Source organism: Lytechinus variegatus, chromosome 5, assembly GCF_018143015.1.
Source record: "Lytechinus variegatus isolate NC3 chromosome 5, Lvar_3.0, whole genome shotgun sequence".
Lineage (NCBI taxonomy): Eukaryota > Metazoa > Echinodermata > Echinoidea > Temnopleuroida > Toxopneustidae > Lytechinus > Lytechinus variegatus.
The window spans coordinates 13,934,852-13,949,310 of record NC_054744.1 but is presented as its reverse complement, the minus strand read 5'-3'; the positions used below and the strand labels follow the sequence as shown (position 1 = coordinate 13,949,310).

Below are 14,459 nucleotides of genomic sequence, written 5' to 3'. Positions count from 1 at the left end.
TTGCTCATCTTTCTCTTCCCCTCTCTGAATACATCCGGGAAATACATAAACACACACACACACACGACACATCACTCTTCCCCCTCTCCTTCCCCTCCCTCTCTCTGTCTCCCGCCCTCTTTTCGTAAGATCAACCAAGCAAACTAGAGCCTTGATTAGCATTAGACGGCATCCCGGATTCTGTCGCGCCACCCGACCACGATTGGTAGGGAAAAACAAAACACCCACCACCACTTCGTCACTTCGATATCGAAATGAAGACACTGCTATATAACCAGCATTGATTTGTAATTTCACGCGACACTGTTGATTATTTTGGAGTTCAGATCGAGATTTTCCCACGAAATATTCACACGGTATATTACTTACTGCGTGTGTAGAGCGATGCATTCTCTCACGAAGAAGTGTAATGTTGTCAGGTAATATACCGTGGCGTATACACTAGATAGTAAAAAGGTCATGAGCAGTAATTTTAAGAGATCCTCTAATATTCGAATTCCAAGGGATTATGAACAGTGTTTAACTTGAACCTGATGTATATTGATAAATATTTATATTTAAAAACACCAATAAGAATTAAATGTTGATAGTAATAAGTGACCCTCTTTCTTTCTCTCACTCTTCCAAATCTCAGGATTGCAGGAATACTACTACAAAACCAAACACGGGATTGACACACAATGTGTGGTTGTGTGTGTGAGGTTATTTGATTTAAAAGGACTAAGGTGGTTGACATTCTTGATTAGAATACAAAAATATTAATTCACTGGTCAGATAATTATGAAGACGAGTAATATCAAATGGTATAGTTCATATTTATACATATCTTCTATAAAATGGGAAACAAACAAATGAAGACGTGTACGATCTTTAATTTTTTCGTGTCAAAGGAGGTTTGTCTTGGAGCGTTGAAACGATCGACCTTTCACCAAACCTGATCATCTTACCTTTTAAGTAGTTTATATACAGTTATAATAATACTCCCAACACGTGTCTACACGATTTGAGTTACCTAATAGTGGATCTGATTGGGTTCTTCTCGTGCAAAAGCTGGCGCCTCCGGCGTCAATGTCCTAATTGTAGTCAAAGACTAAATTTAGATTTAATTAATATTCCTATGTAGTATTTCATAATACAATAAACCTCTATCAGTCTACCAGATTGATTAATGAATATAAGGCTTAAAAATATTTATATTTTCTTGTTAGATTCCACGACAAGGCAGCACGTGGTACTTCGTATGCTCACAACCTGTAATTTTGCAAAAGTAAACGAAAGGTATTTATGCGTATTATGGTCTTCTTAGTAAAGTTTTAAAAATAATTATTCGTATCAGCATCATTGTGTATCCAGTGCTATGAGACATTCGATGTTTTTATTAAAGCAGATACATCCTACAGATATCATGATCTTCATTTTCTTTTGAAGATTTTGGGAAGTTTATTTCTTACTACTGAAAAAGGTGGCTTTGCATGATGTCTAGTAATTATGCCGACCTAAAATCACGATTACACATGTATATCACACTGTACTGGTCAATTAATAAGTCTAGCGCCCCCAATGACATGAATGACGAATATCTTTCCTAAAGGCCCGGTCCCAGTGACATTTAGGATGGATTGCGCATAAATTACGGATAAAATTTGATTACAGACGCTAAACATCCGCAATATTCGTAAAGTATGCTGTTTTAAGACGGTTATTTTCCGCACATGTCCGTAATCATCCGCAAAGGCACATTTTTCCGTTCCCAGGAGTTTTGGGCTGCCCAAAACTCCTGGGAGCGGAAATCATCCGGTTTATATGCTCAATGCATACGCAATGCATACTCAATGTATGCGCTGAATTTTCGCAGTTATCCTGTGATATCCGCAACGGACATGGGGTTGCGGATAAGTAGCGGACTGGGATAGAATGCGAAACGAATGCATAGCGTGCCTAATACGACTTTATACCAAGCTATAATAATTTATAAAGAATGCTTGCAGACTGGTCACGAATAGTGCGTTTGTATTACGACTGTTTCGCGAACAATTTGCGAGTACACAGCAAACATTCATCGTAAACCCAGATTACTATATAAATGTAACAGAAAATGAAATTTGACCGTCATTTTAAGAACAGTTGTGTAGAATATTGGATGTTGCCATGGATCATCACGGACAATTGATAGTTGCAGCCATCCAACAACATAACAATCTTCTCTTCCAAGTTCAACGTTTGATCCAAATACGGAAAAGAAAGCGAAGGAGAAATCAAAGAGCTGTCTGGGGGAGACCTTGGATTGGCAGAAGACTGGATCTGGGCATGTACGATAGATTGATGGTGGAGCTGCGTAACGAAGATCCACGTGCCTTCCAGAACTTTATGAGAATGCCCCAGACATGTTTGACGAACTGGTGAACCGGCTCACTCCTCGACTGCTCAAGACACAGACCAACTTCAGAGCGAACTTAGAGCCTGGACTCAAAGTGGCCATAACCCTACGCCATCTTGCCTCTGGTTCAAAATACAGGGACATGCAGTACGGTTGGAGGGTCCCTCACAACACAATCAGCAAAGTTGTCAGAGAAGTATGTACAGCCATATCAGAAGAGTACCTTGATGAACAGATGACTTGCCCTACCAACGATGAAGAATGGCGTGAAATTGCCAATGACTGGTTGCAGAGGTGGAAATTTCCTCACAAAATCGGCGCGATTGATGGGAAGCATGTGGCATGCAAAGCTCCCCCAAACTCAGGCTCGGAATGTTACAACTACAAGGGCTTTTCAGTATCATTTTAGTTGCCCTGGTCAGTTCTGACTACAAGGTTCTTTGGGCTGACGTATCAGGAAACGGTTCCGCATCAGATGCTCAAATATACAACCAAAGTGAGCTGAAGCAAGGTCTCGAGAACGGCGACATTATGGGTTGGCCAAATCCAGATCCCTTACCCAATGACACCCAAGATGTCCCATACTTCATTGTGGGCGACGATGCTTTCTCTCCGAGAACATACCTAATGAAGCCATACAGTGCAAAGGCCCTGACCAGGGAAGAGCGTATCTATAACAACAGGCTGTCGAGGGCCAGGAGAGTCGTCGAGAACATATTTGGTATCATGGCGAATATATAGATTCCAAGTCCTTCTCACCACCATGCAGCACCATGCCGACACAGTCAGGCTGATACTGAAGACTTGCATTCTGCTCCACAACCTAATGCGCACCCGCTACCCAGTCCTACAGAACAGGCTTGTGGACCGGCAGCTGAAGAATGGACAAATAGTTCCTGGAGAATGGTGAAGGGGCCAAAACCTTGTTGACACAGTGGAGGTTCGAGCACGACGCTGAAGAGTGGAGTGCTCTTATTTTATATGGTCTTGATTCAAATGTTCACATTCGCAATGCGACCGTTGTCTCCGCACCACGTGCGCATTGCATTCTCTATGCATACGTAATACTTCCGCAATAATCGTTTAGCATCCTATTTTTGTCCGCAATACATGTGTTATACTTCCGCATTACTTTCGTTACATTTTGGCAATGTCTACAATACATTCCACAATTTTACAATCAACATCCCTCGTAAAATAGCATTCGCAAGGTAATTCGTTTTTATTCGTGATATTTCCGCTTTTAATCGTAATTTGTTCGCTGTACATCTTTTATGTATCCGCAATTTTAAAGCGGATTTTTATTTTTTTTTCCCAAATTTAATGCGGATGACAACGAATGACCGAAATTTGTATTCGCAATTCATGCGTAATTCAACTTCCCCCCTGTGGGACCGGGCCTTAACTGTTTCAAAATGCTCTTTTTGATTGATAGCTCGAGTATGAGTCATTATTTTGACAGCGAAATAATGATGTTGATTTTTAAAACACAGTATTTCCTTCACGATCAGGTCCTATTCAGAGTTGCATTATGTTTGGTGATATCAATTTCAACTCTCCATCGAAGGAAAAGAATTTGTACTATATATGCAACAATATGTAAAAGTAACAAAATGTTTATACGTGTATGCATATTTGTGATCTGTTTTACAGTAATAGTGGTGTCTCTTTTTAAACCACGTGTTATAAAGAAATAAATCAAGCTTGTACAGAAAGCAGTAAAGAAAAATTTTACTGCTCCCCTATATTGTTAGCCTGATAGCATAATAATTGATCGTAATTTGATTTTCATTTACCACACTACACAACATAGGCCCTCCTAGACTGTTATTCATATTGATGCATAACCTGGAAAACAACGACTTCATTAATTTTCAAAATGATTAACAAATATATATGATCCACATGGATGAATAATATTCAAGTTACCTTCACCTACATAGGTCTGTTACCACTGCCATGACTGCCATACATTCAATACATTCTTATACGTCGAAAATGAACTTGATGACCGGAGCAACAAGGAAAGGCTCTACTGCTCCTGATCTAATTCGCCGGTATGGCTCTTCAAAATTATCTCCATTCATAAAAAATTATCTTCTGGACTGATTGATTTGTTTTTAGTGATGCACTCAATGATGTTTTTTTTAATAGCTTTCCTTTTATTACACTATAATTTAGGTATTATTTGAGTTTCGTGTATAATTATGTGATAAGATATGATGTTAATGTTCTAATATACTTGAATAGAATATATCAACAATCAACCGTAGTATGGAAGTATGACGAGAGAGAGAGGGGGGGGAGGGGCATATGAAAATGGATAGTATCTGTCTATGTGAACGATCTTTTAAGCTGGCGGAAAGCACAAACTGACACCCAGGTCACGCTGACTGGGCACCTGAAATAATCAAAATGTCACCTTAGAGTATTGGACTACACCGCGACCAAGCTAACATCGCTTACCTCTATACAAAGTTAAGTACACATCGCTCTATGATATAACATAATTCTAAGCTTGTCGTAATACCGTAGTATGAAGATGTCATATCAGTCATTCTGCATGTAGGCCATTTCCCTATTTCCTAAGTTAAGACACGAATTCCATTTGTGAGTTAAGAAAAGTGAAAAAATTCATATATTTGAGTGTGTGATTAAATACAGCATGAACTAATTTCTTCATAAATAAAAATATACGTCGATATTCCAAGCTTAGAGAATGATCTGTTGTAATCCTCACTGATAACTTCATCCAAAATGGAATTATTTGAATAATCATGTTAAGTGATGTCACGTTTTATTCTAAACTGCTCCTCACTTAAACTTTTTTCTTTCTATCAAATTTTAGAATACCCACTGAACATTTGCAATTTTAAAATTAACAATTCTTTTTAATTAGCAAATACTTCTGAGAAGATATTATTGAATATATTATAAGACCTGTGGCTATATTTTGCATGTATTGTACTTGAATTGCTAAATTTCACGATATATGTATATGAATGTTGTACTTTTGCTTGAAATGATGGGAAAAGTACTAAACTAATATTCAAGATTTGATATAAATCGTCTGTCCCCTCCCATCTGCCCCACCCATTCTCCGCCCCCCACTCCCTCTTCATCTCTACACCCCCCTGTATATTAACTCTCCGTACTTATGTACTTATCTTTATGTATTTTAATGACTTAGCATGCTTAGTATGACCCTTGGTGAGTCAAGAGTTTGGGCAAATAGTCACATGTCGAACTAAGTGTGATATAATTAGAACTAGATGGGCCGATGACTGTAAATATCATAATCATTATGAAACATTCAAATTGTACGACAAAGCTTTTAAGCCAAGAAAATTCGTTTAGTAAACATCTGAAATTGTACGACATCAAGTCACTATCACCTAATCGTCGGATACTTAAATTCCAATTACCAGACGCCTGTATTTGTCTAAATACGTAACTGATAACTGGTCATTCCACAATTGATCTTCAACATTGCATAAGCTTTGCCCTCTCGATAAAGGAGAGGAAGATGGGGAGAAGAATTAGATAAAAGAAGAAGAAAAAGAAATAGTATAAGAAGAAAAATATAAAAAGAAGAAAAAGAAAAAGAAGAAATAAAGGCAGAAGAAGAAAAAACAGAAGAAAAAAAAGAAAAGAAAAAGCAGAAGAAAAAGAAAAAAAAGAAGAAAAAGAAAAAAAAGAAGCAGAAGAAGCAGAAGAAGAAAAAGCAGAAGAAGAAGAAAAAAAAAGAAAAACAAAAAGAAGAAAAAGAAGAGAGAGATTTTTGGGGGTGGATTTTGATTTTTTTTTAAAACATATGACATCAAACTGATTCGACTGACGTGACATCTGTGTGCGAGGCTATAGATTGATTGCATATCTAGGCAAAAATGAGAATATCATTGTGACGTGGAGGGAAAAAAGGGTAATCGATAAATTAAGAAATGTCATGGCCGTCGAAAAACAGAGAGAAAGATAGCGAATTCTGAACGGAGTGCAATCTGCGAGACTGGACCATATATATGGTGCGAGAGATCTTGCCCTGCCCATTATTCAATTACAATTCAGTTTCGTTCCCTTTATATCGATTTATTCGAGTTTTCATCTTCGCCCTGATTTTGATTAATATATTCATATTCCTGTGCAATTGCTGGGAAGAATGTGCTTTCGATTGTAATGGAATGTATACAAGACAGAGAGGTTACGCAATAAACATGTATATGATCACTTATACTGACGTTTTAATGGGAGGGAGATTGGTGGCACTGGACCCCTAATTTAAAAAGAAAATGTATAAAAAAAGAGACCCACGAACAGGGAAAAAGGAATAGCAAAATAATGAAACGGGACAAATAATGAATTGTTTCCTTATATTATTTATTACGTCAAAGTCTTACCAAATTTTAATTTTAAAAAGTATTTAAAAAAATTCATTGGAAGTTTTGCCCCAATATTATCATGTTGTGCCTTTCCAAAATTTTGGCTCATCGCGTCACTTGTCTTTTATTATAGACAAACAATAAACAATGAATTTTTTGTATCAAAATATTCATTTCTTCTTGAAATATTACACCTTTGTACATTTTTATCATATAGAAGACTTTTCTTTATTCATGTGGTCAATGGCGTTTATGTGTTTCATTAATACCATTCATGATCTCTTGGGTTGTTTTTTTTTTACTGAAAGATGACCAAACATACATTTTGATTTGTGTTCAAATAATAAATAAAAAGAGACAGCCAATACATAAACAATAGTGATCGGGATAATAAAAACGTATACTTGCAAAAAAGGGGCTACATGATATAATATTTTGTTGGTTCGTAACATTGACAGTGCATGCAAGGGTATAATATTGTCGCCTGCGAAAAGCAAAAAAAAAAAGTGATTCGCCTCAGTTTACACCGACTTATGAATGCTATCACTTCTTATCAATGTAGCTTTTATACTGCATGATGAAAGAAACCGAGCAATCAACTGATAATTTATGCAATATACCTCGTAATATGCTACTGGATTCAATATAGGACCATGTCTCTATGATGGTGCATGCGCTAAAGATCTTCAGCGTATTACTTTGGTTGGGGATATGGTGGGCATGGCGCAGGCGCAGGGGCGTTCAGAGACTAGAGTAGCCCTTAAAGGCATCCTGTGTGTGTCCAGCTTAGTAAACATTGTTCAAACCAATAAGGGGTCGCAAAGCTTCAAAAGCTCTTGAAATTGGAAATAGAGGATGTAGAATTCGATGAAGGAAGCCTTTAACATTTTGGTATCAGTAATTATCATATATACGATAGAATCAACCATTAATAACTACCCGTATTTCCTCAACTCCACACAGACTTTTTTTTATTCCTCTGCTATCACAATGATCATGTTATTGGAATATATCCCCTCTTAAAGGGATTGTACAGACCGGAGATATTTATATCTCAATAAACAGAGTAAAATTCGCAAAGCAAAATGCTGAAAATTTGATCAAAATCGGATAACAAATAACGAATAGCTTTATTGAATTTAAAGATTTGCATTATTCCGGTGAAATTATAAACAATAATTGGAAAAACAACTGATTAAGTGCATTAGATATTTATTGCTGCAACTTGTTTCATCATAATGGAAACACATCATCGACACATGTATGAAAAACTGGAGCAATTATGATTCCATGTAATAACATAAGAAAAAGGAAAGAGAGGATATGACATCATCAGCCAAATAATGAATATTCATGATATGTGCAGATAACTGTTTTCACAAAATATTGATGAATTTCGTTCTTTGTTATTCGATTTTGATGAAATTTTCAGCATTTTGCTTTGTGAATTTTACTCTATTCATTTAGATTTAAAATATTTTAAACCCGGACCATCCATAGGTCGTATAAGTATATCGGATATCGTATCTGATTGCCCTCTTAATATCTGATAAAATGAACTAGAATTTCAGAAAATGTTCCTCTTATCGTCCTTGCGAGAGTATTCATAAGGTCGGCTGTGTGCAATATCATATACCCAACGACAAGTGAAAGGGGAAAAATCCTTAATTGGTATTTTTTCTTTGATTTATTATGAAGAAACCCTTCGCATCTATCTGGGCATTCTATTTGAGGTACTTATACGACCTATATTAAGAGGGCGTAATTTTTATGTTCACCTAGTGGTAACTCAATGGTGTAGCCATTGAAGGTGTGATGGAATTGCAATCCCCCATGCATATATCGAATAGTATGGCAAATTTTACCTGTGAAAAATCCAATTGACTGGTCATTTCTCAACCAAATGTTACTTTAATTTGCCTTAGTTGACATTGCTGTGCCACTGTGGAAGTTCAGAATCGTTAACATGCTACTGTAGAGATTTTATATTTCAGTTGATGAATCACGAAGAGAGGAAAGAGAGCTTCTTTGAGCATATGAACAAGTAATAGGGACATCGTTTTGACATCGCCTACCAACAGGGTTATACAGTCTATACAGTCTATACACCGGAAGCTAAGGGCCGTCCCTTCACAAGCTGAATCACGAGACAAACATGCGACCATTATCAACATTTCACAATAAAACCGCCAAACCTTTTAACTGTTTACCACTTTTTAAGATAATCAAAACGTATCTGTGAAGAAAAAATGTAAAATATATTAATTTCAACACAGGCTAGAAAATTAAAGGGTCATAATGTAGAAATCCCGGGGGGCAACAATCGTAATGAATTATTCATTGTCCCGTCGAGTCCTCAGTCAACCCCAAAACTATTCAAGATTTAAGACTAAATGACAATTAGCAAAAATTAATGAATGATTTTAGTTCTAAGGTTTGTTAGAGCACACAGGCGCCTCTCCATCCAAGAGGGTGACGAGGGAAACAAAATCACGAATTCCCCGTTTCAGGGTCGATGAACTTTTGCTTGCATTCTGGTTGAAAGAGTTCACGAACATACTGGAACACTACTTGGAAAGTAAACTCTGTATCGGCCTTAAATCCTGTCACCAAGTCACCAAGAATAACTCTTCAATTTATGAGGAGAAATTCTACGTGCGTCGGCTTCACAAAGATTCTGACTGGGAACTCGGAAACAGAACGGGAAATAGAAGTCCCTCTACCAAGTACACCATATTTGCGACGAACGGAAACGGCGATGTTGCCATTTCATATCGAGCAGCAATTTTTATCACCTTTACAGTAATATCAATAAAGTTTGAAGAGACTGAAAGCAATTATCATGATGATAAAGTCTTCTGAATAAAACAATAAATATAAGATCATATAGAGTACCCGTTCATACTTGGCGTTAAACAAAAACTAACAGATACATTATCGTCGTCACACTTGTAACCATAACGTTAGTTCTGTCCTACATTGAAAAGGAAGAAAATTGGTATAGCAGTTACATTTTGCACCTCGCATAGGCACTCTTGTTTCTGGGTCAACTATTTACTTGAATACATATCAAGATTAGAGATATACATTCGACCAATGTCACGAAACTAGGGTTGAATCGAGCAGCCTACATTGTAGTGTTAACTGGTGCATATACCAGCTTTTTAAAGTCCAGACTCCAGTGTGAATTTGTGGTTAAATCAACAACCATGGGTTTATTACAATATCTTTGGTTGTAACTTTAACACTGTTTGTTGTATAAATTATGATCAAATTCTATATAGAGTGTAATTAGAACACATTATAACACCTAAGTCCTCTATCAAATGGTGTCAGATTTGACACCCAGATATCAACACCTGACAAATTTCACATTAAATCGAAAGGACTATAATAATCTTTATTGAAATGAAAGTTTCAAGTTTCCTTTATTTCATTTCGACTCAACATATTACACAAATATGAAATAATTATCCAAAAACCAATACAAATATACTATGTAAGTAATAACAAAGGGAATAGATAAATGTTTTCGGTAGGAAATAAACAGTACTGATAATAATAAAATTGTGAAAGAAGGAAATAAATTCGATTTCTGAATAAGAACCTGTATACAATCAGCGGATGACATCAACTGCATTTAATGCAATCCATCCATGGACGGATGGTAACAAAACCTTGATCTTCTGGTTGTACAGTGATTGCACACAGTGTAAACAAACAGTAGCCCATAAATACATTACTCTATCATGTCTATAGCTGAATAATAATCTGTGTCTTGCAAGACGGTAGAGTTCAAGGCAAAGGCCTGATATTTCTATCCCAGTGCCATTAATTAGACTCCATCAAGCCGCATCATGATCATTATTTAATTACCAAGAATACCCATGCTAAAGAAAGAGACGTTGCTTTCTGGAAAACCATAGGCATCACGTGGATACAAATTTCCTCAGTGAAATTATTTCAGTGTTAGTCGTATAAGCATACATACAATGGGTCAGAGAGTAGGCCTATAATAAGATTTGGACGATGATGATATACTCATACAAAATATCGTTTAATAAATAAGGCCATCAGTCAAAGATGTGTATCAAAATAATTCACAAGTCGGTATCATGCAGACACGTAGTTTATTAGCTATTTACCCTTTTCGTCAGTGATGTTGTTTCTATTTATAAAGCATCCATATAGATATAATGGAGTATGTATTCTTTTGAAAACACACAATAGAACTAAACGAAACTTATTAACTTCTAATTCTCATCAAACCTTTCCATGACCACCACGAATACAATATTCGTCAGTTAGATATACTATGAACTACATTATGTAAACCATAAGTTTGCCGTGGCACTATGCAACGGAGAAAAAAAATGTATAATACCATGTCAATATCTCAGTAAAAAATAAAAATAAAAACATCATCAAAAATAAAGTTCCAGTTTGAAAAAAAAATACATTATCAGACATGATTTTCGTTTCAAGTCAGTTACCGGAGGTTTTGGTGTAAATTTGTAAATTATGAATATGAATTTTAAACAGAACATTCCAGTTGCATTCCAATATTTCAGTGCCATTCCAATGCAGTACTTCAATTCCAAATTCTAGTTCGATTCTAACATTCTTAAAAAGTATATTCCAGTTGCTTTATATTTCAATTAATTTTCGGTTTGAAACTGATAGTTAGCCTATTGAAGCTTGATATTTTTAATGATTCTAATACTGCTAGAAAGTTGAGGTCATTATGATGGCTGGTGACTCGAGGAAGACTTGACGTTGGTAAAAAAAAAGTATTATTATCCATCAATCAACGCGAGCTGAATAAGCAAGTCTAGTTTCAGCAACAATCAATAATAATGAAAGAAAAAGAGAAACGATGGCATTGTGCACGCATATCAGATTTATCCACACCCAAAACGTGTCGCCAATATTTCAAAATGTCTGCCGAGAGAGTGAATACAAAATTAAGAACGAAGTAGCATAGTTTGTGTCTCTACTCTGTCTACCATCCGTCGACCATTGACCATGCCTGAACGATTTCCAAAGAAACGGAACCAGTTTTTGTTTGCTATTTCATTATTTTAGATTGATTTTTTCCCGTTGAAAAATGAATAAAGCTCTCCCTTCAATCATTATGTGGTGACCTTCATAACCCAAGTTATTTATTGTACCAAATCTGTGCATCGTTTATACATTGAGCAAATATGACTGAGTTTACTGAAATGAAATAACACAATATTTACACGGTGTCAAATCTCAAGTTCAATAACTGTGTCATCACAATAAAATGAACTCTTCCTGGACTCATTCATGGACAGAAACGATACTGACACGACTGAGCATGTATCAGCAAACGCCTTTTAAAGACCAAATTATTGTTTTGAGAAACCATGCATGGTACTCGTAAAGATGGAAATAATTCACGAGCTCTTGAATACAGTAAGGCAAGATGATACTGCCCCTTGATAGAAATTATATAAGAAAAAAAGGTTCGTCCAAAGAGGCTATAAATATTATGAATACACAATAGACTGACATTAAAGAGAGCCTGGAAAATACCTTGATTGCATGCAAGGCCGAAAACCACACAATGTTCCGCATCAACAAATTATCTTCCCATGCACCGACCTCTATAGGTGACAATAGCATAAAAGCTATGAATTATGATTACCATAGCAGTCCTCGATTTTGGGATAAGTCATTCCAGCGAGTGCATGATAGGGTATGACAATGAGAGACATATGGGTAAAATCACTCCTACATCAAATGATTCTCCTGCATACTTCTATTCTATATTCACTTTTTTTCAAACGCACACCATTATTAGAACTACAAAGGAGTTGATTAATCTGTGCGACGATACTTATTTTGAGCTTGCAACTGGACTTATAAGTGACCAATCCACTGTTATATTTCCAACATAAGAATTTTAAAGAGTATCTAAGAGTATGAGCAGGCGTGAAAAATATGGTTTGGTGACGATTTTGGTCAGGCGTGAATCCACAGGGAATGGACCCCCCCCCTCCCCCGGTGAGAACACGTGTGTTTTTCCCCCTCTTTTCCATGGCTCAGTGTCTGAATTCATTTTACGACGCGAAAGTGCTTCCAATTGTGGTGACATCCAAGCTCTTTTTTTTTCTTTTCAGAAAAACTTGCCATTTTGGTAAATCCTAGACATGGCAGATTTTTTTCCCCGAGCAAGACGCATAAACTTTTTAAAGAAACTCACAGATGAGAGAGCGGAGCTAACGAACTTGTCATGGAGGTAGTCACTTGAAACTTCCTAAAGTGAAATTGAAAGATTTCTGTACACTTTGGGTGAATTTTGGAAATTTTTCAGTTGAAAATATAAGCTTTAAAATTTTCTAGGGATACCTGCCCCCCCCCTTAGCGCTGTTAAAATTCAATTCCGAATACACCCGTTCCTCATATAATGCATCTCTTCATATATATACCTTTCCCCAAAATGACGGTTCAAGGGTTTCAACTATGGCATAATAATAGGAATTGTTGCTTAATTAAGACCAGGATGTTGCATCTACAGAAGTCGAGAACTTTCACAGCATATGCAGGTGGTGATCACACTATACCCTCTTTTTGCGAGATTGGTGGTAATATCTTCAAATGGGAAAATTGATTAGGTTTCTACTAGACAATTTACCATACTATCCCTTCACATCTATATACCGGACTGACACTATTTCACTTCAGTTCTGTCCAACATCAAGGTAAATAAAATATACATCACTTATTAGTAGGCCTACACGCACGGACGGGTGTAATGCAATTGTGTATTCAGACAGTTTGTAAATCCAGACCAGATTTTCAAATTTTTTGCTAACAATTATGTTTAGAAAGTAAGGTGATCTGTGCTATGCATGATGGAGGTTTTATATTCCCCAATTGTCTGAACGTCCAATCCATCTCAACCTGAAGTTACCCAGGGGATACCTCTTTTAATCCAGCATTACTTTAGTCACTGTCTCTTCTGGTAAGGTAGAATAATACACAAAAGGGTCTGTCTGATTTTTGTTAATATGTTTTGTTTTCTGTTTTCCTTTCATAAGGAAGGCAAGATACATATCAATGATGTTGTCAGGTAGCGAACAGTCACCGAGCCTCTTCAAACTTCCTGCTTATCAGAGCATGTCATTCTTGCACGCAGGAAGTAGGCCAGGGGCGTCTTTCAAAAGTAACAATTACGCAATTGCTATTGTGTGAAATCGATTGATCTCGATGGATCTCAAAGCATGGTTAAACGCGTTTTCTAAAGCTGAACCAGTTGGATTAGCGATTGTAAGAATAAAAAAAATAACCCGGGAATGTCTGCACTTTATGAAAATTGAAAATTGTGCTCAAATTTTTTTCTATGCTGAAATGTCAATATTAAGGCGATATATAAACAAAAGACATGAGAAGCGTTTTGAGGAAAGGAAATAGAAATTAAAAAAGGAAAACCCGTTTTGGATAAGCTTCTGCTTACACATATCATATTACAATAAAATACATATATATATACCAGCACAATGCACCTTGTGAACTGTTGTCCAAAACCTAGACGGGTGGAGTATTGTGTCTCGTTATAATACTGAACTTCAACTTATCAGATGCCGCGAAACTGGGGCCCGGGGAGGGGGTGCTTCAACCCCCTTGTTTTTTCCAGTGACCATATACGTGATGGTGAAAAAAGAGTAAATGATATTATT

The 14,459-nt window shown here is 36.5% G+C and overlaps 1 protein-coding gene across 1 annotated transcript; it reads left to right on the top strand.

Moving 5' to 3' along the window:
- The first annotated feature begins 2,749 nt into the window (after window positions 1-2,749).
- Window positions 2,750-3,118, top strand: LOC121414894. Its single transcript, XM_041607943.1, has one exon. It carries the CDS (start codon window positions 2,750-2,752, stop codon window positions 3,116-3,118), a length of 369 nt encoding a protein of 122 aa, XP_041463877.1.
- The last annotated feature ends 11,341 nt before the right edge of the window (window positions 3,119-14,459 follow it).

Bases quoted from the DNA above. Each gene is read 5' to 3' on its own strand.
- LOC121414894 (XM_041607943.1), top strand. From the start codon at position 2,750: ATGTTACAACTACAAGGGCTTTTCAGTATCATTTTAGTTGCCCTGGTC.